This window comes from Lytechinus pictus, chromosome 8, assembly GCF_037042905.1.
Source record: "Lytechinus pictus isolate F3 Inbred chromosome 8, Lp3.0, whole genome shotgun sequence".
Classification (NCBI taxonomy): Eukaryota; Metazoa; Echinodermata; class Echinoidea; order Temnopleuroida; family Toxopneustidae; genus Lytechinus; species Lytechinus pictus.
This window is the reverse complement of record NC_087252.1, coordinates 20,927,638-20,953,598: the sequence shown is the minus strand read 5'-3', so window position 1 is coordinate 20,953,598 and position 25,961 is coordinate 20,927,638. Positions and strand designations below refer to the sequence as shown.

Here is a 25,961-nt window from a genome sequence, read left to right as displayed (position 1 = left end):
TGTTATCTTCGGACCGAGGTCAAGAAACAGGTGTTTTGATACTTACATTGCATGCTTGGGGCAGTAGGGTTTGTCGTACTTGGAGAAGAGAATTTATTGCAAGGGAAACTGGGGTATAGTGTTCTCAAATGGAGGTTTTTCGTCATGATTTTGTTGATCAATCCCCGCAAATTTGACCCTAAACACGTAGCTTTCCTAGCAAAATAGATACCCTTTTTTCATTATTTTTGTGTTTTTGACACCCTTATCACGTTACGTAACGTGCCCTATCTTGAAAAAGACATCCTTTTTACGTGTTTTTTTGGTCGCGCATGGTATCCACTCGTCAATGTAAGTGGCCCCCTCGGGCATGACGTCTATTAATTAGAATTCAATTGTACATATTTAATTTTTATTCTGTATTAAAGCATGAACTTGATACAGTATGTCTTATCAGCGGCAATATCTACTTGATTTCAATAACTTTTGCACTTCATATTCATTCACTCCATATTTTTTTTCTTTTCCTATTGAACAGAAGAACCACCAGCAGCACCAGAAAGTGATGTCATTGAGAAAGTTGTGGAATCGACCAATCAGGTTGCAGATGAGGCAAAAGAGGCAGAGCCTGAGCAAACACCTGTTAACGCAGGCAAGTAATATTTCAGGTTTTTTTGATAAAGTCGTTCATCATCATTGTAGCATGTAAATTAAGACCCTTTTTTTTATTACAGTTCATCTTAAAAGTATTTATTCAGTACAGAGGGAAGCATGAACCTTTTTAAGATTAGCGATTACCAGTCCCAAAAGATTAACTGGAATGGATCCTGCTATTATTGACAAACCTTTTTGTTCAATTACCATTTACATTTTTTATATTGCTTAAAACTCAATTGTACACTCTGTTGAGAAGAGTTCAGTTGTATATCTCCCCATGTGTATTTGTCATTGGCTACTAATCAAGTTGACTTTGAATTTTGATAAAATTTATGAAAAGACTACCCAATTCAAATTGAAATGTAGAGATTTAAAAAAAATAGCTGCTTATATTGCATGTATTGGCAATTTTTAGGAAGAAATTTGATAAAAAGTTTCTATCATATGTAATATTTTGTATTATATATTGAAACAGCGCTTGAAGAAGCACAGACTGCACCACAAGCAGATGAAGGGGTACCGTTAGAAGCAGAAGCAGCGTTGCCAGACACCGAGGAGGTACCATCAGAAAGTGATGCTGTACCAGAAGAAAGTCAGCCAACACCTCAGGAAACTGAAGATGTACCAGCTGAAACCACAGAAGAGGGTACAGCAAGCACACAGGAACCGACTGAACCGGCACCGGAGCCGACTGAACCTGCACAAGAACCTCCTATCACCACCGAGGAACCAAGCATTACTACAGAAGAACCTTCAGAAGCAACCTAGGGTGAATAGAATGCACTGATTTTATTTCAAACCCATTTTTATCACCGAGTTTATGAACTTTTTTATCACACCGAACTTCCAAACATCCCATCTGACTTTCTTCATCAGGTCATTTAAAAAACAAAAGATCTCTGTCCAAATCCATGAGTGTGATTCAAAAGTTTGAAGTACTACAGCAGTTAATTTCACATGAATGGTACTTACAGTAGTATTGAATAAAGATTATATTTACGGTTTTATAATGTGAATGGTACAATCAGTCATATAACTGATTGTTACAATAACTACAATGTGCATGGCAAGGCTATGGCCAACCATGTATATAAATTTACAACCGATTGTAATTATTGATTGTATTTCTCTATGTTACATGCCCTAGTTGTGGTAACAGTCACTTAATTCCTACAAAATGTGCATGAAATGATTATCATGTGCCAAATGGCGCAGATAGAAATTCTGTCAATGATCAGTAAATTAGTCAACTTGATAATAAGCAAGGCATTCTGTATTTCATGTTGTCGATTTTCAGTATACTCAATTTAAGTAGTTTTTCTTATTTTATAATGTTCACCTTGCTCAAACTACATGTATGCCAGGATTTGATTTTTTTTTTTCAATTTGGCTTTGAACTTTTGAAAATCCAAGTTTGCTGCAGGAAAACTATGTCCTGTGGTTATGTGTATGTACAGCAAAATTATATTGTTAGTGGGCTGCTACATGTAAAAACTTGGTATCTCATAATTTTAAACAGGACAGGTCAGAAAAAGCTGTATTTAGAAATTGTGGCAATAATGGTAACCTTGTATTGTCTAAAAAACAGTCTAACTGCTGTAGATAAATCTTTCTGGCAAAAGAAGGTTGCCACTAAGTGATACCATAAGTCTGAAATAGAGGTTTTTTCTGGATGTCTCCAACCTGTTTAAATTTAAAGATAAAAGGTATACATCTTACCCAAAAGCATAAGAAGGACAGTTTAGTGGTATTAACTTAATATCTTTTGTATACACAAATTATATATCTGACTGTTATTTGTCTTTTTACACATAACCAAAACATGTATTTCAAGATCGAACATAAAGAAATGAATACAACACAAATATACACACTTCTTCAAAAAAAGTCTTATATTTTCAATGTCATCGGAAAAAATATTGCCTAGTTAGAATTGAGTGGAAGAGTGAAAGTTTCCACTCGCATTGTAAACAAAATTTTATATTTCACCAACTTAAAATAGTGAAACCTGTGTATGTGAAGCTGCGAACAACAAAATAGAGTTATTTTCAACCTATTTAGTGATGATAAAGATTTGTATATCAATGAAATATTAAATATCTTTCATATTCATGTATATGCGATACTCATTGGCGTAATATTCATAAAAATGCACAAGAAAACATGTATTCAAGTATTGCCAAATATTACCTCTTGCCATTTATTTTCACCATTTTTATCTCATATATTTTTGCTTGTACATAATTATACAATATCATATGTTTATACAGATTCCTGTATATCTGCACCACGTCTATTGTAATAAATATTATTCATCAAGTTTTTACATTGTAACAGCTGTGAATACACATTGAAAATTTTGAATTCATTCACTCATACTGTTTCAATCATAACTCATTTTATTGTTGAATCCTACCGTCAAATTTAGTTTGCAAATGATCAATAAAGGTTATCTCCTTTGAGGAAGTATATTAACGTACAATGTAAATGGTTCGGTTGGTTTTGTTTAATAAATTGAAATCTATGTGAACAATAGTCATTCACAATAAGTATTAGTGACTTAAAAAAAAATTTGTATTGATAAAAATTCCTTAGTTTATGTTTTAAACATCTTTTGTTTCTCATTCTCTATTCATTTATTTGAACCCCCCCCCCCCTTTTCTTTAACTGTTTGATTTGCATGGAGATCAAGATTGACATGGGGAATGAGTGGGAGAGAGGAAGAGGACGGGAAAAGGGAAGGAAAAGAGAGTAGGTGTGCGTGTGTGTGAGAGAGAGAGGAGGGATAGAAAAAGAACAAAAGAGAGGGCGGGCTAAGGGGGAAGGACAAAGGGAAAAGGTGAGAGAGAGAGGGGTAAAGAGAGAGAGAGCATTAGAAAATGGAGACGGGAATAGGGTGGGTGTATTTGTGTGCGAGTGAAAGAGAGGGAGGGAAGGAGAGAGGGGTAGAAAGTGGTAGAAGACAGGGGAGAGAGAGGGGCAGAGAACGTAGAGCGTTGTGGCCCAGTGGATTAGTCTTCAGACTTTGAAACGGGGTCGTGGGTTCGAATCCCAGCCATGGCAAAATATATCCACATTGTGCTGCACTCAACCCAGGTGAGAAGAATGGGTACCTGGCAGGAATTTATTCCTTGAAATGCCACTGCGCTGTAAAAGGCTGCGGGGCTAAAGCCAGGGTAATAATATTCAATCAAGCGCATAGGGATGCATTTGGCAGTGATATGCTCTATATAAAGCATGTTGGTATTATTATTAACGTTAAGTGTAAATGTAGACTTGCAAGAAAAGTGGTCATATTCCACAGACAAACAACAGAGGAACAATCACATTTTATCATACATTAAGATCACAATATATTTATTGTACTTACTTCTGCACTAATATATACATTCACATTTAGAATCAATTTCACAGTATCACTTACATTAACATGTATATATTCATGTTCACATTTTATACTATCTAAACTGCCTTTTTCCTTTCCATACTATATCTAAATATTGTTTCGTTGCATTTTTCAATTTTCACACCAATATCTGCATACATGATTTGCACTTTTAAGTGACATAATACAATTTCTTTGAGCAATTTCAGGATACAATGATGAAAAAAAGAAGTCTGTTTAACTATTCCAGAAAATGTAGCCTTTCTTTCAGTCTTGAAGGGACACAATACCCATTTTTTAATTCTGTTCTAAGAAAATTAAATTCTACATGTGACAGTAAAAAAATACAATCTTTCAAACTTGTTTCAAGCAAGGTAATAGATTAGATCTACAAAAGAATAAAACAATAGGTTACTACTTCACAGATCTTATCAAGGTAAAAATTAATGACCAATTCAATTTAATGTTAAAAGGTCTGAATACATTAACTTCTGACTGAAAACTGTTCGGGAGGGGGAGATAACTGAAAAAAAAATATTTGGCAAGATGATAATATAACTTATTTAAATGAAAATATATGTTATTTTTCACAGAAAGGATTGCTTCTTCTACAGGTTAACATGAATGCAGAGATGTACACATTACATATGACACTGTATCACTAATATAGAACTGCAAAATGAGCATTTAGGCCATATAAATTAACACTCCTTCAGCTCTATGGAGGATATATTGTCGCAAAGTACACAAGGCTTTCTATTTTTTCCGGGGGGGGGGGGGGGGGGGGGGAGGTGCAAAACTTGTACAGTAAGAAAAAATAAAAGCATTTGACATCTGTGTATGAGGTAATTCTGTTAATTTGGTACTGTTTTCTGGTGCCAAACAGAAATTAACACAGAATATTATTTAACAAAACTGGCAACAGAAACAAATATAAGGAATGATGCATTTAAAGATGGGCAGAGTTTGTACAAAAATAAAGAATAATGTCACCCATAACAGACCAGGGTCTATTTCCATTTCGGAAAAAAAGCTATACTTCATAGCATAATGACGATTGGCCCTTTTTCACAACATTTATCCAATGGAAAAAAACAAAACAAGATGCTTGAAATGCCTCATGAAGGGGGCAATGGGGCATCAAATAGTACTGTTCTCTTTAAAAGAAAAACATATTCAAATATTTCAACAGACAGAATCACCATATATATCATGTACACATAGCTACATACTGGTCTTGCCATTATCTCCACTTCATATGAATATTGTCAACAAGTTTAACACAAAAAAATAATCAATTCGGGAAAATTGATACTTTGAAGCCCCATTTTCGGTCAGCATTGATCATATTGACCATTTTCATTCAATGCGACAATTTCAATTTTAGAATCATGGAAATTGCTCTCTGCCTAGAAAAAAACACTACCTGCAATACCAATTTGTACATTTCATTATACTGTACATATGCACAAATTATGGACTTTTTGTGACAGCACTCCATGAGAGATTGGTTCACATCTGTGTACTAAATAGTGTTTCTTTTCCAAAGTGATTGAAGTAACATTAATCAAATTTGATTAAAAATCTTAAAATCCATATTTTATTGTTCGAAATAGACACCAGAAATGATATACTCCAAAAATGTATTTTGCCTAATTGATTGTGGGCCTGGCAGCCACTGTGCAGCGGACGCTCTACCAACACAATACCTCTTACATAAAAATACTAGGGATTTTTTAAATCCACTTTTTAATCTTTATTCTTCCCAATGAAATGGTTTCTTTAACAGGGGGTGCTGGTTTAAATTTGACAAGCAAAAAAAATTAAGGTCATTTGGTTCACTATTTGCTATTGACCATACGTAAGTTTTCCAGGGGGTGCTGCCTACAGTGAATAAAACACTCAGCATCCCCAGGGAAGTCTTAGGGTGCTTCAGCAACCCGCTTCCCAGGGACATGTGACCTACATGCTTGGCGGCGTATGTATTATGAAATGCAGTAATTTAAGATTTACAGGATATTTTCCTTGAAATATGTTTTCACTGAATGCCGAGGCAAAAAATAATGACATTTAAAACTATACATAAAGATTTGTAGGCCACTATTACGAATGTATTCACTTTGTGTCTGTAAGTATGAATCATTTCAACATGGTTTTATGCAATAAAAATGATAAAAACTTAATACAATATCAATGAAATATTTGCTATATCAAAAGCGTAAAGAAAATATGGCACTTTATCCCTGATTTTAAAACGCAATGGTCTACAGAGAACTGTGAATGGCATTCAATGAAGCTTCATTATCAAGATCCCTGAAAAAAGTTCAGAGTAGAGCATACTTAATAATATAGTAATAATGGTGATGATAATGAAGAAGGTGGAGGAGGAAGGAAGAGGAGGAGAAAGGAGGAGGAGGAGGATGAGAAGGGGGAGGCGAGGAGAAAAGAGGAGAAAGGAGGAGGATGAGAAGGGGGAGGCGAGGAGAAAGTAAGAGGAGGAGAAAGGAGGAGGTGAAGAAGGAGGAGAAGTAGAAGAACTGGGAATGCTACCAGTGCCCTGCAGCAAGTTAAAATCAATATTTCAATGAGTTACCAATCCATAACAGCAAAGTTGCATAATTTGCAAATCTTGAGGAAAAACAAGCCCTATAAAGTATGATGAATGTTATAATATGACCTTACTTTGTTCTACAAAATGCTTTTCTTAAACACCAGCTACCTTGCTCATTTGATTAGAATAGAAGCCTACAAGTAGCATTCATTGAGAACAGAAGCTGTCAGTCATACAACGTGTTTCTTTGGAGAATCGTCAAAAAACGGTTTATCTTTTCCGGAATCGAAAAACTGTATGGCCCTTAACCCTAAAATGGCCGGGGGGGGGGGGTTGAATCAACCCCCCCTCCACATTTTCTGCAATCATTTCGCCGCGCGAAATTTTTTGACCGCGCCACTCGCAGAGTTTATACTTTTAAGTCTCGCGCATCTTTTGAGACCAAATTTACGACGCCCGGGTGCGTGGTTTCGAAATTACGCAACATTTTGTAAGTGCATGTCAGACCAAAAATTGTTCCAAAACGTGATTTTGTGTACAAAGTCAATGAAAATTGAGTTTTCTCACCTTATTCATAAAGATATGATTATTTTTACTTTAAACAGCTGAAAGCAATTGATTTTAGCATAATTGTGCTTCAAAAAGGTTGTGCAATATATCTGGTGAAAAAAACAACGAAAATCAAAAGGTTGAAAAACAAAGAAATACATAAGAAATTCATAAAACAATAAAATACATAAGAAATTGATTTCCAAACCGAAGTTTTTTTCAATTGCCATTGTTAAGAATGCTACAAAGAATATTTTTACCAAAAATTAGCATTCTAGGAGCTTTATTTAGTGAATTAGAGCAAAAAGTATGATTTATGCATAAATTAGCATAATTAATTCATATAAAATAAAATCTCATTATTTTGGAAAATTTTACCATGCAGCCTTGTAGATTACATCGCACACTACCAGCGTGCAAATTTTTGCGGCGCTCGCGCAATCGGCGGCTAAGATCTCAGGGGGGGGGGTTGAATCAACCCCCCCCCCCAGCCACAGAACAGCCAAAAAAGCCCGGCCTAGTTAGGGTTAAACCAACCTGTGTCTACAGAGCAAATAATCCGATTAACTCACAATCCACCTTGTGGAACACGGCAATAACCACCTCCCAGAGGTAGTTATGAAAAACCGTATTTTGCGCGATGCGGTTAATCAATAAACCGCATCGCGTCTGTTTCGACGGGGAAGTTTTCCAGAATTCTGGATACTTACACGGTAATACCACTAACGATTCTCTGTAGAAACACGCCGATATGGGTCAATAATTGTATTATTGATTTAAAACTATCCTCTACCAAACCACTATTATTCATAATACACGAGTGCAATTATTGTATCTGTGCACGTTATGACATAAAACATTGTATTACATGAAATTGATGAAAACATTGTATCTATTAACATCATGAAAGGCAATAAAATAATAAAAACATAAATAATTTTGGCAAGTTAGCTTGCAGCCTATTGATCAAATGAAATAACTAAATATTCATAATTTTGAAAACAAACATATTATCAAACATTTGCTGTCTGAAACAATAACAATCAAATGAAGTGCACTTAAGATATAGCAAGTAAACCTATAAATATATTTACTGATAGGGAGGTTTCATACATGTAAACACCAAAAATAATGGAAATAATATAAAATGCCATACCACAAACAAATATAAATAATCAATTAAAAATATATTCTACACTTACTTACAATTGATGCCTATGTCAAGATAATGAAAAACAATTAGTACTTAAAATTACTTGAAGAGGAAATAAAATACATGTACATCACAAAAAATACCTTGTATTAATTTGCAGTCAATCACTGCATTACGTTTCAGGAATGAATGTTGGCACTGGAACAAGGATGGTTTTCGTAAATAAAAAAACAGAAGTAATTGTGATTACTTTACAGTATACAGTCAAGTCTGCATAAATCTACCTTCAATAAGTTGAATAATTAATCGCCTGAAGTCGAAGTGATTTTGTAGACCAAGGGAGCGTTTCATGAAAGGACTTGTCGGACGCTTTATCCAACAAGTTCTGTTTTATCAGACAGTTACCATAGTAACAGTGCTTCTCAGCCAATCAGAACCAATGAATGTTGTCAGATCAGGGGATCGTTTCATCAATATTTTCATCCGACAAGTTGTCAGATATGACATCTTTCCATGATTTTGATTGGCTGAGAGGCACTGTTCCTATGGTAACTGTCGGATAAAATGGGACTTGTCGGATAAAACGTCCGACAAGTCCTTTCATGAAACGCCCCCCTGATGTTGATGAAACACCCCCAGGTAGGTGTTTCATAAAGCTGGTCTTAGTTGCGAATGACTTTACGCATGGCTGCTGATCCCTTCTTGCGCTAAATGATATATCCCTATGTTGCTGACATAGCATCAAAGAACATGTTCCAGTTGTGCGTAAAGACGTGCATCACTTTACTTACAGCTTTATTAAACACCGAGCTGGGGCCAGTTTCATAAAGAGTTACAACTATTGTGACCGCCATTATAGCAAATACCATGGTAACTTGGGAGCATTTCACGAAAGGACTTGTCGGACGTTTTTTCTGACAAGTCCTGTTTTATCCCACAGTTTTTATGGTAACAGTGCCTCTCAGCCAATAAACATCAAGGAAAGATGTCAGATCTAACAACTTGTCGGACAAAAATGTTGAGGAAACGCTCCCCAGGACTTGGCAGCCAATCACAACTGGCAACTGTCGGATAAAATGGAACTTGTTGGATAAAACGCACGACAGGTCATTTCATGAAATTCTCCCCAGGGGAGCGTATCTACGAAATACTTGTCCGACAATTTATCTGTTAAGTCCTTTTTATCTGACAGTTGCCATAGTAACAGTGCTTCTCAGCCAATCAAATGACTGGTGACTCTTTCTTGTGGTAAATGATATCAACCAGATTTTAATAGGTGTTGATTTGGTTACAAAGAACGGGTCACCGGTCGTTTGTAAATTCGCTTGTAACCTTATGAACAGCTTTATGAAACACCTACATGAACATGTACATGTACTAGGCTTAGTAAAAACTATTCAATCGCGTAGGTTCATAGAGAACATAAACAATTTGCTGAGCAATTTACTGAACAGCCATTATGCAATATTGCGAAGACTCACTTCTACATGTTATCATTAACAAAGAGCAGACAAAAACCCAGAAGTGCTTACATCATTTTGAAGTATTCATATACATACATGTACATTGCATTCAAAAATTATTTACAGCCTCTTATATCGAGTTGTATAGAATAATGTATACATACATTGTACATTGCAATTAATGGGATGGGTAGCAGTGTGAAATTCCATGACAATATTTCAAACATCTTTTACAAGGAATGTTTCTACAGAAGCTTTTCTAGTGCCATCTGGTTGATAAGATGGCAAGATAATTTTATTTTGTTTTATCTTGCCATGTTGAATTTGATAATACCCTAATAATGTTGACGCGGCGAGATAGGCCATATTGCCAAGTCGACTTATAAACGGTGAGCATGTGGACTTGGCATTTGGCAAGATATGTTATCATGCCAGTTGACTTATGATAATAATATAAGTTTCTTATATTGTGCACACATCCACCTTAAATGCTCAAGGTGCTCCTATATGTCCCGGCCTAAGCTAGTCTACCGATTCCGGTGCTCACAGCATTTAGAGGAATTTAATACTTCCTGCCAGGTACCCATTTACCTCACCTGGGATGAGTGCAACACACTGTGGATCAATATCTTGTGGAGGCAAATTACCCCATGGCTGGGATTCGAACCCATGACCCTCGGTTTCAAAGGCAGAAGTCAGAACCACTAGACAATGCTCTATAAAGTACAAAAGTAATATGTCGTCATGGCCAGATATGCAATACATAGCATAACTTGCCATATTAACATATAACTTTTGTAATTAAACTTATATTTTACCATGTTGACATGTAAATAAAAAAAATAATAAAGTTAACTTTGCACGATAACGTATCTTGCCAAGTAGACATAATTAGGCCATATTACATGTAGATGGACATGGCCAGGTCTTTCTAACTCATCCAATACATAGCACTTTAAAGGTTTAATTAATGTTTTTGTTTGAACATGATCATGAGTTGTTTGTGCTTTGCCTTTAAATGTAAATCACACGATGAAGCACACATCAAGGTCTTTCTTATAAGTTATATTAAACTATATAGGAATTTCAGGATACACTTGATTCACAGATATGACGACGAGAAAACATTGGACTACCTTATCACTTTATGGCAAGGTGACATTGTTGACAGGAATTTTTAAGCCCAGCGCACATTATGAGATGCCATTGCACTATAAAGATCCAATTGTAACAAAATTGCAGTGTGCGCCAACTACATTTACAATGCGCGTAACGGCGATCCGATATGTTGTAGAAGAATCGCGGACCAAATCTGAGACATTTGACATGTCAAATCTTCCTGCGATTTTTATTTGTCCTTGATGGTGGCGTCACAACCAATTTGCTGAGTTGCTGCAGCGCAGACGCCATGGGGGTAAAAACGGAGGTGCAATGGAGATGCGGCGCATTGCAGCGCTGTCGCAAGGTGCACAATGGCCTTCGATGAGATTGCACGAGATGCGATTGGCAAATTGCTGCAATCGGATCTTCGTGCGATCGCATCGCATAGTGTGCGCTGGGATTTATACTCAAGAATTCAACACACCACTGTTCACTCAGAAAGGATCTCTTCTAGTCTGTCCTGGAGTGGTTCGCACAGTTTCTTGTAACCCTGTTTGGTGAAGTGTAGAAAGTCAAACATATCAGAAGTGAAAATGAGGCCTTCGGACGACAGGAGGCTTTTCGCCGACTCTAGAAGCTCCGCCTTGCCCAGTTTCGGTAGAGATGTCGCAAGGGCAGCGTTGACGGCGGAGTTCTTATCGCGAAGTTTGTTGTGCCTATGACCTCTGGGAGGGATTGCCTGTGTATCAAAGTGTGAGGTAAAACATGGGACCATTTCATGATACAAATAATAAGTGATTCTAATGACTATTTGTTACAAGCTACTGAAATTCTTACATATGATTGGTTCAAAGAAAAATTTTCAGTAAAAACATATGTACTATATGTGTTTCATGAAACGCTCCCCAAATCATATTGCAAAAGTTGCTAATCGTAAATTTTTGCAGATGAGTCTGCATAATATAAGTTGAAAAATCACGTATCTTACGACTCCTACGATCGTATTTTAGAACAAATCACATTTTACTTTTCTATGTTGATTGATATGAAAAATACTTATATTGAAATTTTGGATAATTCAAGCCTTAATTTTGGAGTAAAGGCCAAACTTATTGCAGATCATATCCGATCGTACTAGTGCTGTTGTCGATAGGCCTCATATCGACATTGATGTCGACATTTGAAGGATTTTCAATGATTCCGACATGTCGACATGCACGCACCCACATCGACATGTAAACATAAAATAAAAAGGGGTCTATCCTAAACTTCACGAGTGTAAAGCTTACCTGAAAAGTTCAACATTAATTGGCGCGATTAAAAGGTTTATTCAGCTTAGCAGCGCATTAAAATAAGTGCGAGCTCGCCGAGCTGCGCGGCAGCAGAAATACGTCAGTGCGGGGCCAGCTTGCCCTAGCCGCCCCTGATCCCGACGATCGATCGCTCTAGATCTAGCTGTATGCATGCACGTACCCATCCACGGAAATGTGTACCCATCGCTATTCACCGTCTTTGATAATACGCTGCTCCTCAATGCATTACTTTTCACATAAACGTGAGCAGCAGCGAACACGTATTATTGTCAAAGTTGTGACCGCCGTAATTGAGCGCTTACTTCATTTCACGAAGTCACAGAAAACTTCCATTCCTTCATTTGGAGATCGTTGCACGGATCGCCGCGGAAGTGATACTGAAATCATCGATCGATTTTCATTATTTTTTATTGTCAATTTGAGGAGCTTGCGTTTGCAGCACATGTGTACCAGCGTATAATACGCAATGATCACTGTTGTAATTGGTGATTCTCAAATTGGCTCCAAGTGTTATTGCGCAATGCTTTCGAGACCGGATCGTGGTACAAAAACTTGATTCTCCAGAGAAAATGTGGATTAAATCTGTGATTTTGGAAGTGAATTCACTCTAGCTTAGTGAAAATATGTTATCCCGAACTGAGCCTGTATTATATAGATCTAGTGTGAGGATATCACTCGTGTCAAGGTGAACACATTTGAGTGTTATGTGCCGCAATCAAATGATTTTTTTTTTACGTTAGGGAGCATGCCATAGGCTGAATTACGGTCCCTTTTTCATGTCGACATTGTCGATGTCGGGATTAATTTTTAAGCGACATGTCGACATGGATTTTTGTTCCCGACAACAGCACTAGATCGTACAATTGCTATGACGTAATTATGATTAGTTCACTTTCATTTTAACAATATTGGACTGAAAGTGAACTAATCATAACTACGTCATAGCAGATACAATTTGCAATCAGTTTGGCCTTTACTCCAAAAGAAAGCCTTGCAATTATCCAAATTCATACAGGGATTTACTACTTTACACAGTAAGATGTTTATGTCTCAATATTTAAAACAAATGTAATAACACTTTGTTCCAAAATCGGGTCGCAGACCTATTAAAGGTGTGCGGTTGCTTCAAGTCAAAGCAAATTTTCAGACAAGATTTATATGCAAAGCATGTGCTATTTGTCTCTTCTAAATCACAAAAGATCTGCCTTAGAAAAACTGGGGGCATTTTACCAAGTTTTAAGCGTCACTTAGAATCGTACTTAAATTCCTAATTTTGTGCGGTATACAGTATAACGCATCACTGCATTGTCAGATCATGTGTGGCATGAACTTACTCGTTTCCATCAATTAGATTAATAACATGTGCGCACATTGGTGTTTAAGCATGATTTTAAGACCCGTTTCACCGGATTACCTACCCGAGACTAGTCTCAGGGCACCCCGAGACTGGTTTCCAAAAAGTTTTTGACCCTCTTTTACACTGGAATCTTAACGAGTCTCGGGGAGCCCCAAGACAGCTTTCTGTGCATTTACACTGACTAACCAAAGCTGTCCGAGATAGGTTTGGCAGGGCGCCAAGCGCGTGCTGTCGTTTGTTGTTCGGATAATCATTCCACGTGTAGCGCATCAAGCGCGAACCTGTCTCGGACCAGTCTCGGGCAGGTTTGCGTTTACACTAAATACGAAGAAGTCTCGGTACATATTATCGCGAGGTGGTCTGAGATAGGTTTACTCAGAAGGGGTCTCGGGTAGGTTTGTGCATTTACACCAGATTAGAAACCTGTCCGAGACTGGTCTTGGGGTGCCCCGAGACTACTTAGGAAATCTGGTGTAACAGGGGTCACACTTAACTCTTTTCAAACTTGATCAAAATGTAAATTCTGTTTTGTCATAGAAAATGCATGAAGCAAAAAGTGTGTCCTCCTTTTTGCACAGAAAAAATCTATCAATTTTACGATGAAAAGTAAAGAACCAAAACAAATTTTATGTTTCATTTTACCAGGTAATGGAAACTCACTGTCCATACGCTACAGATCTGGTGCTGTTCTGCAACTGAAATGAAATCATTTCGCATTGCAATTATTGATTGCTTTTTATGATAACAAGCTTAACTTACCATTACAATGATGTGGGCCTGTGGTTGTTTCTCTACAATGAGTTTTACAATTGCCTCGATTCCTTTTGTGACCTCTTCTGCCGTGTGGCTGTGGTTATTGGTTCCTACCAGAAGTACTATAGCCTGGAAGAGAAAAAGGGAGGGGAGAAAGAGTATAGACCCCATTTTCATGTACTTTGTTGAACTGGTTTCCCTTAAACAGCTTTGTAAAACCAGTTTAGAGGATCGCTTTTACACTAGAGTTCTCATCAACATCTCCTGAACTGGTTTCCAGAAACACTTCGAGGTTAAAGTGATATATTTGCTAAGGGAATGCTTTCAGTGTGGTCACATGTTTCATGGAAAATCTGTAAACCATAATCATCAATGTTCTGTATATAATACACATTGTCTGCAATGTATGGAGAAGTGTGCCCACTGCCCTAAATATACACATTATTGTCTTTCTGAGTGAAGTTTGCTTCCAGAAGACCAGGGGCCCCGTTTCATAAAGACTTGCAACTGCCATGGCAACTACCATGGTAACAGGGCTCATCAGCCAATCATAATCAAGGTTACCATGGTAAGTTGCCATTATTGCAAAGTTACAACAGATGCAAATCCTTTTATGAAACAGGCCCCAGTGGTGTCCTCATCTGTTTTAACGAGAGGCAAAGCGATCTTGAAACCACATCGCAAGGTGGGTTTCCAAGCTGGTTTGAAAATCTACTTGATATCGTTTCCAAGAATGCTTTCAGTGTTCCCACTACACGTTAAACTGGTTTCCACTAAACTGGTTCGAGAAAGTAAGTGAGAACTGGGTCATAGACTGACATACATGAAGGGAGATAATGAAAATTAATGTCTAGCCCTAGGGATATTTTGGATTTTTTTTTTTTTTTTTTTTTTTGGGGGGGGAACTCTCTCTATTCTCAGCAACTTCTTTTTCTCACACAGAATGCCAATCATATTTCTGTTGGTGAGGTAAACAGGTAAATTCTGTTCCTCTTTATGGCTCTTCTGTAAGTCTTTTAAAATACTTTCTTCAGTTTATATTAGCTTTGTCTACAACAAGTTGTTCAACTTCTGAGAAAGTCTAATACCACATGGGCCAACCCCATTTGGTCCATCGATTTGGTCTAGTTTCCAGTGGTCCATGCTACACCTGGTCTAATACTCACTTAATAGTCTAATTCTCATTTAGTCTAATGCTGAAAGACCAAGTGGACATTAGAGAAAATGGGTATAGCCTGACTGGAAATTAGACAAAATGGTAAATAGAGATTAACAAAACCAAAAGGTAAAAGATGAACAGGTTGTAGACAAACTATGTGGGATGAGACCAAAGGGAAAGTAGGTGAAGTTGGTGCAGACCTTGACCATGCACAATGGGGAGGGGGGGGGGAACAAAAATGTGCACAAAATCCTTCAATTTCACTTTTTTATGTTAAAGTGCCCCTAATACAAGCTTGGTTGCTTCACACCCTCTCTTTTGAGTGTCTTTTAATTTCTCTTAGCGTCTCCCCCCCTGGGAAAATTGTCTGCATACGACCACGGTATAGAACAAGTGGCTATTTTCCAATACCTTTGGTTGTATATTCTTTAGTTCTCCATTCTCCAGCCGCCATAGAACGTGTTGCGTCTGGTCACCGCCGACCCCAAAGTTGAGGCAATGGTAGCGCTCGAACATCTTCCAAACCTCCGATTGACCAAGGTGCTGGATGAGTGAATCTCCAACGAACAGGACTTCTGGCTCCCTCTCCCCTGTCAGGTGTACGTAGTGTTTATGCTACATGAGAAAAAGAAAATAAATAACTCTTTGCATGGTGAATAAATTTTTTTGAATGTTTTTCTGAATGTTATTTTCTTTAATTCAAGATTTCTACATTGCAAAATTGATACTCATGATTATTGTAAAGATGTTATCAGAGAACTATTATCTTTTATCATTATTATTATTTATATGGCATTTCAAACAACAAACAGAACCATAGAATGATGACATTACAAAATATGACAGAATTTTAAAAAGGACGCCCCGCTGCATTCCTGGAGTTGCCTGGAAGAAAAAAAGAAATGGTAAATTCCTGTAACCCGCAAGTTATTCCTTCCGACTCCAGGTAAGGCAGCGAGGGATGTCTCTTACATACATATACATATTATATACAAACATATAATTCAATAGATAAAAAATAACTGCAAAATAAATATGTATATTCATCCAATTAGCTTCTCTAATTTGAAGGTAGGGGAGAAAACTAATTATTATGACTGTTGAATTTAATTGTACAAATATGCAAGATTGCAACATCAGCGCGCAAAGGGTTAAGCATGAATACCAGTTGTGGTAACAATCTAGAACAGAGTTGAGACAGAATCAGATAAACTGACTACCAAGTTTTAGTATGCATAAAATGAAAATACATGTACATGTATGTAAAAAAGGAAACAAAAATTAAACATCAATAACAGTTGTGGTAACAATAAAAAAATTGGTTCAAACAGAATCAAATAGACTGACTATATTTAAGCGTTTGTGTATGTATGAATAAGAAATAACAGCCAAATGATTCCTGTAGAAAATGAGTAATTGCTCAGAAATGGACAAAACAATCATGGCATTCCTACAAGATGTTGGGTCTTTTTCAAAGCACAGTAATACACGGTCCAACATGTGCTTATCTGTGTCAGTGATCGTAAATGAGTGTGGTAGTTTGAATTCAGTTTTCATGATTCCACAGAGTAAGGAAGAGGAACTATATGTAAAAAAACAATTTAAAATAAGAAAAGGATCTACATGCAGCTCCAACATGATAAGGTGACAATCGACCCTGAACTTAAACTTTTTGCAAACTTCGGGGCGATCGCCAGCCAGACAATGGGTGATTTCAAGTTCAGTGTTGACCTTTTGGTGTTGGTGTTAGGTCAATTTTTACATGAGTATAACACCAAACATAAAATGAAGATGGTCCTAAAAAGTCACTCACTGGTCGTTGAGATGTCAATAATGTGATCTGGATCAGTTTTACAAACTCAGAATAGGTTTGGAGCAAGGAGAAGCAATCAAAATTCCAACACTAACACCAACACCAACGCCAACACCGGACTTGAAATCACCCAATGGAACTTATACGGCATTGGTTGGCCAATTATTGGCCCACTGCCATTGTACAACGGCAAATGTTTTCCATTACAATGTCAAAAGTCAAGAAAAGCAGCATAAACATCGGCAAATTTTGCTCGCAGCTCTGAAATACTTTCGGTCTAACATTTCCCAAATAAAGAGGGACTGTACTCTGTACATGATGAATGTTTATCATTAAAAATATTCATCTTTGTCAGACTTTGATCCTGGATCTGGATGTAAACGTTGCAGGGCCCTCCTGGGCATAAACGCATCGGGTGACTCGACATGAATTTGCCGGGACTGGCAGGTGCAATACGCCAAGTGAACACCCTACTCTTTGACGAATAGTGTATTGGTTTTAACGTGCATAGGTTGTGACTCTCCTATACACGGGACCAACATTTGCGTCCTTTCCGATGGACAAAGTGTTTTCCAACTGCATTCACACCGGCAATGAATGCTAACACACAGCGCTGTGGTATCAGATTTCTTTGTTAGACAAGTTTCGGCATGAGCGGGACTCAAACCCCTCACGCTGAGATCTACGATCCGAACATGCGCTCTAACCGACTGAGCTACGCTGCCTCCCTTCACTCACCATTTTTACGACAGCGAATAATTTTCCTGGTATCGCATCGCAATTTGCTCCACATTTTTGAAAGACTGCTAATACTATGCATAAAGTCTTTTGTATAGCATATTTTTTCATAGGACTGTAGTCTGTACATTACTTAGACTAGTTGAGAGCTTTTCTCTTATGACCAAAAATGCTATTCAAATTTGTAAAGCAAAATTATTCCCTGTACAAGTGTAATTTTACTGTTGAGTGTGATCATTTACAAGAATTACTTATATTAGGGTGTCTGGAGAAAAATTATTTTTTTCTTCTTTCAAGAAAATATCACATTTTCTTTGTGAATTTGAAGAGAAATTACCTTCAGACTGACAGAAATGTAACATTTTTGAAAAAAATCCAATTATTGGCTGCAAAAAAGAAGAAAGAAATTAGGTCAATTTTCAGCATTTCTCTGCCATAGACTGTGTAGTTAAGAAATGGACACACACAAATCCAAATTTTTTGCTTCCGAGAGCTGTTACAAATTTATTATTAATGCCAAAAACTTGTCCATAAAGAGTCCAATAGGATTTTTTATGCTCTATCTGATGGTATGATTTTTATAAAGATTTGGAAACCAGATCACAATGAAAAATTGCAACAAAGTGAAAAAAATTGTGCAAAACAGAAATTTCATTTTCCCATAGAAAACGCATGGAGAAATGGCAATCTCAACACACACAAAAATAAGGGTTTGCAATTTATCTCTAAATCCTTATTTAAAATGATCATATAAACTTGTCCTTACTGTCAAAAGAAGCCCCTGAATTTTCTCTTTCCATACATGCCAAACACAAGTAAATAATCAATTCAGATCACATTTTTCTAGTAGTAGGGATCCCAAAACGAAAATCTAATTTTTGAAATCTATGTTTAAAAGCATTGAAAAGTACCTCACCTGAATCAGCATATTCAAAAACCCCAAGTGAATGACTTTTAGTGTTCCAAAGAGATCTAAATATCTGTTAATCTGAGGCGAAATTAGGTCCGAATTGTGACAGATTTGTGTACAAATTTCTCTTTGAAATTTGGTCGACACGTACGGCACAGAGCTCGGCACTGAACGAGGGATTGTGGGCGTGTCCTTTCTCGTCTCGGTCTATTATTACGCAAATACACAACTCGAACGAAAGTACGTTCACCGTATCAGTTAGTCTCGGATCCGAGCTTATACAAATAAACAATGATTAAATAACAAGAAAATAATAGAAAGAAGAGAAAAGGGAAAATGAATGGCTCAAATGCAGTCGTTTGGTGACGGATAGTATGCTCTGACCTCTTGCTGATATAAGGATTAGATATGACATAAGTTTTATGCCATGATAACTAAAGCATGGGGGGGGGGCGAGGGCACTCTGACTTTCAAAATAATTAACTATTTAAACATCTATATCTAGGCAATTAAGGGAGGGTCCGGGATTTCCAAAGGGGGGGGCACTATTAGCCATGTTAGCGGTGGCAGTCAAAAAATTTAGGGGGGCACCAAAATTTTTGACAAAAAAAGGTTATCAAAGGGGGGGGGGCCGAAAAAAAATTTAGCCCCCCCAAAAAGCTAACAACATCCCCCATAGGCAGCGGGGGGGGGGTGTGCCCCCCTAAATTTGAGGTGGGGGGACGATCGTCCCCCCCTAATTTTTTGTTGATAACCTTTTTTTTTGCTTGTCAATTTTTTTTTCCTGCGTGCATGCCCCCTAAATTCCAGTGGACCACCCTAAAAAATTCATGTGGTCTCCCCTAAAATTTGGGTTGATAAACTTTTTTGGGGGAGGGGGCTTGTCACAAAATTTTGGTGGTCCCCCTCCCTAAATTTTTGATTTCCGCTGCCAATGGTCCCCACCTAAAATTTAGGGGGGACATGGCCTATGGAGGGCACATTTTCCCGATGCAAATTTGATGAGCATTACAAAATATTTTTTTACCAAAAATTGAAAGTCATTTCGTCCATAAAAATTGACAAGCAAAAAAAATAGGGCATATATATATATATCCTCACTTTCAAGGGGGCATGCTTGGGTAAAAAGGGCATGCTTATATTACAAATTACAATTTTGGCTCTCGATAATTATGCCCCTTGGATCCACCAGTAATCTAAGGGGAATTTTTTGTTTTTAGTTTTGATATGGCTACCTTCTCGGAGGGCGTCCTCGCCGCGGTAGCTGGATAGTGCTGCAAAAGAGTAGGCCTTATACATCTTTTGCAGCATTAACTGACACTCCGAGACTTATAATTTTACCTTATACTTAAAAAATGAATAATAAAAAATAAAACATAAACACTTGTTTTTAGAGTAAGTTGATGCAAAATATATTCAGTCTGGGGCATGAAGACTTGGAACTCTGCCCCATATCATTGTGCTTGCCTCGCTCGATTTGTATCATTAAAAAAAAAAAAAAAATGTTTCCACATTAAAATTTTGATCTAAGTACAATGGCCAGAAATAATAGTACGAATAAGCTAGCAGAATTTGTATCATATTACCCATATTATTGAACGCCAACGAAGGCAGTTTCTAAATCCTGTTTGCTTTATTCCACTTTTCCACTAAGATTCATCCCTTTTGCGTGTCATATGAAAGCAGTTTTGTGCGCAGATCTAGCGTACCGGTAGGACCACATGCAGTCATTAATAGGTCTCTTTAATTTTTTTTCCAACAATTGATGTCTCATGCTTTCTTTAAAATTAATAAATTAGAATCCTTGTATATGGCCCTGGGAAGTGGGGTGCTCGGGTTGTGACCCCCAAGTTTTTTTGTTTTTTTTTAGCTGGTGGTGCGTTTTTTGTACACGTATATAGTTTAAAACAGGAAGAAGAATGACATTGATTTTTGTACCGCATTATTTTCATTAATAATTTTATTGGTAGAAATAAGGTAGAAATAAAATTAAAAAAACATTTTTCAAAACTATTCCGCGGCTCCTGGAAGAATGGAGAGATGGACGGAAGGAGAGAAATAAATAGGATGAAGGGGTGGATCCAGCTTTCGCCAAAGGGGGGGGGGGGCCAATTTTTTTTTCACCATTATTTTTCCCCAATCGGCCGCGCGAATATGATTTATATTTGTTTCTATGAAGAAATTGTCACTTCTTAGCTTTTGTCTTATAAATCAACATAAATATATGATATCATAACCCTTTTTATATAATGCGAGCTAATTTATTTAAAAAATTATGTTTTTCCCCAAAGTTTGAAATTTCTGGGCAATGTTTATCATGAAAAAGATGTGTATGCAACTAAATAATTACTAAGAACGCGAAGTGCGAACAGAATTGAAATCATAGGCACTTTTTGTAACTTAAACAGGATAGGTATATAACTTAGCAATATTGATGCGAAGCGCGGGCACAAAATTGGAAGATTTAGACCTAAAAACGAGACATGTCTAGTCATGTCTTTTAAATCATCATGGAAAAGGATGTCAAATTGCCGATCTTTGTTACTTTAATAATACTCGCGCAAAGCGCGAGCATAATATTTTTGTATACGTTTTGAACTGATCAAAAAGGTACCTGTTAAGGACTGCTTATTTCACTTAGCCATGGAGACGTTACATATTTCAACAATAAAATAATGCAAGCGCGAGCCGATTTTTTTTTTACACTTCTACATAAAGAATGGAAAATTTTAATCGATTATTGTGACCATGAACAGGATCGTCGCTATAAAACAATTAATGCGAGCGCGAAGCGCGAGCGGGAAAAAAAATCGAGATTTAGACCTAAAAAATGGGACACTCTATTCATGTTTTGTATAATAAGGATGAGTAATAGGGGTTCTTCCTACATAAAAAATGCGAGCACAAAGCGCTAGCAGAATTTTGTTTTTCAGAAACTGGATAATGATTGAAATACTAACAAGTTGAGTATCTAGATAGACATGCGCTCGCGTGTTTCCGATTTAGGCCTACAATCTAGGCATTCTGAATATATATTTTAACATGAAATTGAAAATCAAAGCGAGCGCGAAGCGCGACCTTAAAATATTTGACATTCTGATCTGAAAAAGGGGTCAATTTCAGCTCAAGTACTTTGTGAGGTGGATTTGGATCGCACTTAATAAAGAGCTGATAGATTTGACAAAGGACCGGGACATGAAAGTGATGAATATCTTCCTATTCCTCTTGCTAAGCGCGAGATGAAACAGAAAGGACAATTAAACCATTAAAATTAATATCTGATCTATAAATGCCTAATGAGACGCGAAATCTGATGATAACATGGTATGAAAACTGGAAATTTCAAGCACTTTTGTAATTATGAATATGATGTATCAGGTAATATTTTTAACCGTTTATGCGAGCGCAAGTCGCGAGCCAAAATTTTTATAAGGCCAAGTCACAAGGATTACCCTCCTTTTAACTGCCATTATCAATATGTTACTACATTATAAATCATGTATTTACTCTACATATGCATTAAATTCTGTGAATCCCATAATCTTGAACCATTAATGCTTCTTTCTTTGACCCATGCTATTTCTGCCCATTTATCTCTTGAGTGTTTTTTTTTCTCTCTCTCAAGGTGTGTATGGCACATTGAGGAGTATAGAATCATGTTGGAGATATTGAAAGGGGTAGAATAATTGAATGAAATTTATGGGGGGGGGGGCAAAGATGTTGAGACAGAAAGGGGGTTTGAGAGAAAAGAGGGGAATTAACTATAAAGGAACAGCAGTCAGGAGAGGGAAAGAGAGAGAGAGAGGGGGGGGGGGAGGAAATCGAAGGAAGATATGCATACGATAAAAGAGTCCTCGTAGAAAGAGTGAGAGAGAGAGGGGGGGATATGGAACTGAGAGATCATAATGAGATAAGAAAGAAGTAGTAGTGCATGGGCGGATCTATCGCCAATAGGGGGGGGGGTGCCAATTCGTCTACGGCCAACTTGTCCACTCACTACATGGTCTACTTTCATTTAGTCTTATGCCAATCTGTCCATCAACATTTCGTCTAACAGCCACTGGTCCATTGACCATTTGGTCCAATCATCACTTTGTCTAATAACCATCTCGTCTATGACCATTTAGTCTCATAACCGGTTGGTCTAATACCCATTTTATTTTCATTCATTCACAATAATACACTTATAGTCCAATTAGATGAAATGGTATATGGACCAAATGGCTTTTGGGTCCACTGGTCATTAGACGGAATGGCATTAGACTAAATGAAGAAGAAAAAAGACTATGTGGTGAGTTGACGAACTGATGGACCAAACGATAGTAGACGAGTTGGCAATTAGACAAATTGGAAATAAACCGGGGAAGGGGCCGAAAAATATTTGCACCCGTATTTTCCACAATCAGCCGCTCAAAGTTAATAGGGGTAGTCCTAACAGTCACTTCTTTATTCTCATTAAACAGCATACACAAAATACAATATACAATAATATCATAGCCCCTATAGTGCAAGTGCGAAGCGCGAGCTAAAATATTTTTGAAATTTCATGTTTTTTATCCTCAAAATTGAACATTCTGGGCAATGTTTGTGAACTTGAACAAGATGCGTATTTTACTAAAATTGCTGCGAGCGCGAAGGAGCAAAAAAAAAGTAAGTAAGAAAAGAGAGAAATATACGTTCTGGCCTGATCGAAAAGGGACTTGCTAATGGCGGTTTACAGTTAGCCAAGAAGACGATGCATATTTCAATCAAAATAATGCGAGCGCAAAGCTCGAGCTAAAATGTTTGAAATTCTGACCATAAAAATGGACATTCCAAGCACTTTGTGTATGACTAACAGAACACAGTGGGAGCACGAAGCGTGAGCGGATAACAATTGAGATATATAGACCTAAAAGGAACACTATTTTATATTTATGTTTTCTAAATCGTGAAAAGGGTGGGTAATTGGTTACCGTCTTACATTATTTTATAATGCAAGAGCGAGAAGAATTTTTTTTATATTCTAATCTGAAGCGAGATAATTTAAGCATGCTGTTTTCAATAAAGGATAAGCAGCCCGTCTCAATAAACATGCGTGTTCTAGAATTTGTGCATTCTTAATACACTTTTTACCACGGAAATCAATAATGCGAGCGCGAAGCGCGAACTGATAATATTGGATATTCCGATGTGAAAAGGTCAAATTAAGCACAATATAGGTGGTTTGAATAAAAATGAATAAAACGGCTATTTCGACTCTCCGTACGGCCGCCGCAGAGCAAATGTGACCGAGGTATAAATCAAAAAGAATAATGAAAGTTCAATGTCCTAGCTGACCGTACAGTATTTGTTTTGTATTTTGACTACAAAGCTTAAATGTCAAGCTCATATATATCAGCCTATTGAGCAATATGTACTCATCGAAAATAAGCAATGCGAGTGCTTTTAAATCATCAAAGTCTCCCCTCCCTAATTTTATTCACTTTTCTCCCTCCCTTTCCCCCTCTCTTTTCCTTCTGTTTCTTCTTCCTTTCTCCATTTTTTGGTCTTTAATCCGCCAACAGGGAAGGGGGGATGACCCCCCCCCCCTGGATCCTTCTATGGTAGCGATGGGGAAAGCATTTGAATTATTCACCTCACAGTGTTAAACGGGGAAAATAGGAAATGGCTAAATTTTGAAAATCATTAATGTGGAGCCCTATTCAAGTTTAGTTTCATCTATATACACCTTGACAGGGGCTGATCCAGGATTTTCCAAAGTGGGGGCATTCAAGACCTAGTATGCTAAGAAAAAATCATTCCATACACAAAATTCCTGGGAAAAGTTGAAAAATAAGTCCTCACTTGAGAATGAACGACAAAATCCACTAACAAATATTTGATATATTACGGGAGGGGGCACCTTTATTTTTCTCCCCTTTCCTTATTCCTCATCCATTCCATAGGCAGATCCAGGTGCCGGACCCAATTATGGGCGGCGGCAACCCCTCCTACTGGCGGTGCGAAAATTAAAAAGGTAAAAATTGTAGCCCCCCCCCCCCCCCATTAGCAAAATTTTGATCTACACCGGGTATTTGTCTGTCGTACCTCCCAGTAAATGAAATAACAAAAACAAAAAAATCACCGTTGCACTAGTATTAAAATTTTTGCGAGTCTTTATTTTTCAAATATTTTTGTTTATAATGGTATTCATTAATTATAATTATAGTGGAGGTTCGCATCCCGAGAATGTGAAATGAAAAAAAGAAAATAAAAATTGCACTGAACAGGAAACACTAAACGTCCTTGTCAATTCCAATTTACTCAAAGTCATTCAAATAAAAAAAATAAGCATCATTTTTTGATACCTTAACTTGTTCATCACGAATACAATGAAGCCGACAATTATTTGCTTTGTTTTGGATTAATCTTTATAATAATTCACTTCAAATAAAATTTATACATAAACAGGAAAATATCACAGAAAAAAAAATTAATTGCAGTTGTATAAAACATCATAGAAAATAACATGACAGATAAATTTTATCTCGACAGGCACACTGTTCATTCGATCATAAAACAATCGCGCTGTTTCACTCCTTGTACACGCACATCTCTACCAGTGTTGTTTCATCTTCATCTGCCTCAATGGCAAGGACACCAGCATGATTCATTCACTTCAAATAAAATTCATACATACATATACAGGAAATATCAAAGAAAATAATATAACAAATCAATTGCAGTTGCATAAAACACGATAGAAAATAACATGGCAGATGAATTTTATCTCGACAGGCACACTGTTCATTCGATCATAAAACAATCGCGCTGTTTCACTCCTTGTACACGCACAACTCTATCAGTGTTGTTTCATCTTCATCTGTCCTCAATGGCAAGGACACCAGCATAATTAATTCACTTCAAATAAAATTCATACATACATATACAGGAAATATCAAAGAAAATAATATAACAAATCAATTGCAGTTGCATAAAACACGATAGAAAATAACATGGCAGATGAATTTTATCTCAACAGGCACACTGTTTCATTCGATCATGAAACGATCGCGCTGTTTCACTCATTGTACACTCGCAACTCTATCTGAATTGTTT

General features: G+C 37.1%; 1 protein-coding gene across 1 annotated transcript; it reads right to left on the bottom strand.

The window, feature by feature from the left end:
- Window positions 1-3,972: 3,972 nt before the first annotated feature.
- LOC129266233 (platelet-activating factor acetylhydrolase IB subunit alpha2-like) lies at window positions 3,973-25,516 on the bottom strand. The gene is made up of 4 exons (XM_064104161.1): window positions 25,463-25,516; window positions 15,832-16,035; window positions 14,268-14,390; window positions 3,973-11,577 (listed from the first exon to the last, which is right to left on the bottom strand). Exons 1-4 carry the CDS (start codon window positions 25,514-25,516, stop codon window positions 11,329-11,331), a joined length of 630 nt encoding a protein of 209 aa, XP_063960231.1. The 3' UTR covers window positions 3,973-11,328.
- Window positions 25,517-25,961: the final 445 nt, after the last annotated feature.

What these genes read in the sequence shown, in the direction of transcription:
- LOC129266233 (XM_064104161.1), bottom strand. Translation starts at nt 25,516, where the DNA reads ATGAATCATGCTGGTGTCCTTGCCATTGAGGCAGATGAAGATGAAACA. An exon ending in ATGAAGATGAAACAACACTG is followed by an intron (nt 16,036 to 25,462) that starts GTAGAGATGTGC and finishes TTTCTCATGTAG; the next exon opens with CATAAACACTACGTACACCT. An exon ending in AGGCCCACATCATTGTAATG is followed by an intron (nt 11,578 to 14,267) that starts GTAAGTTAAGCT and finishes TTTGATACACAG; the next exon opens with GCAATCCCTCCCAGAGGTCA.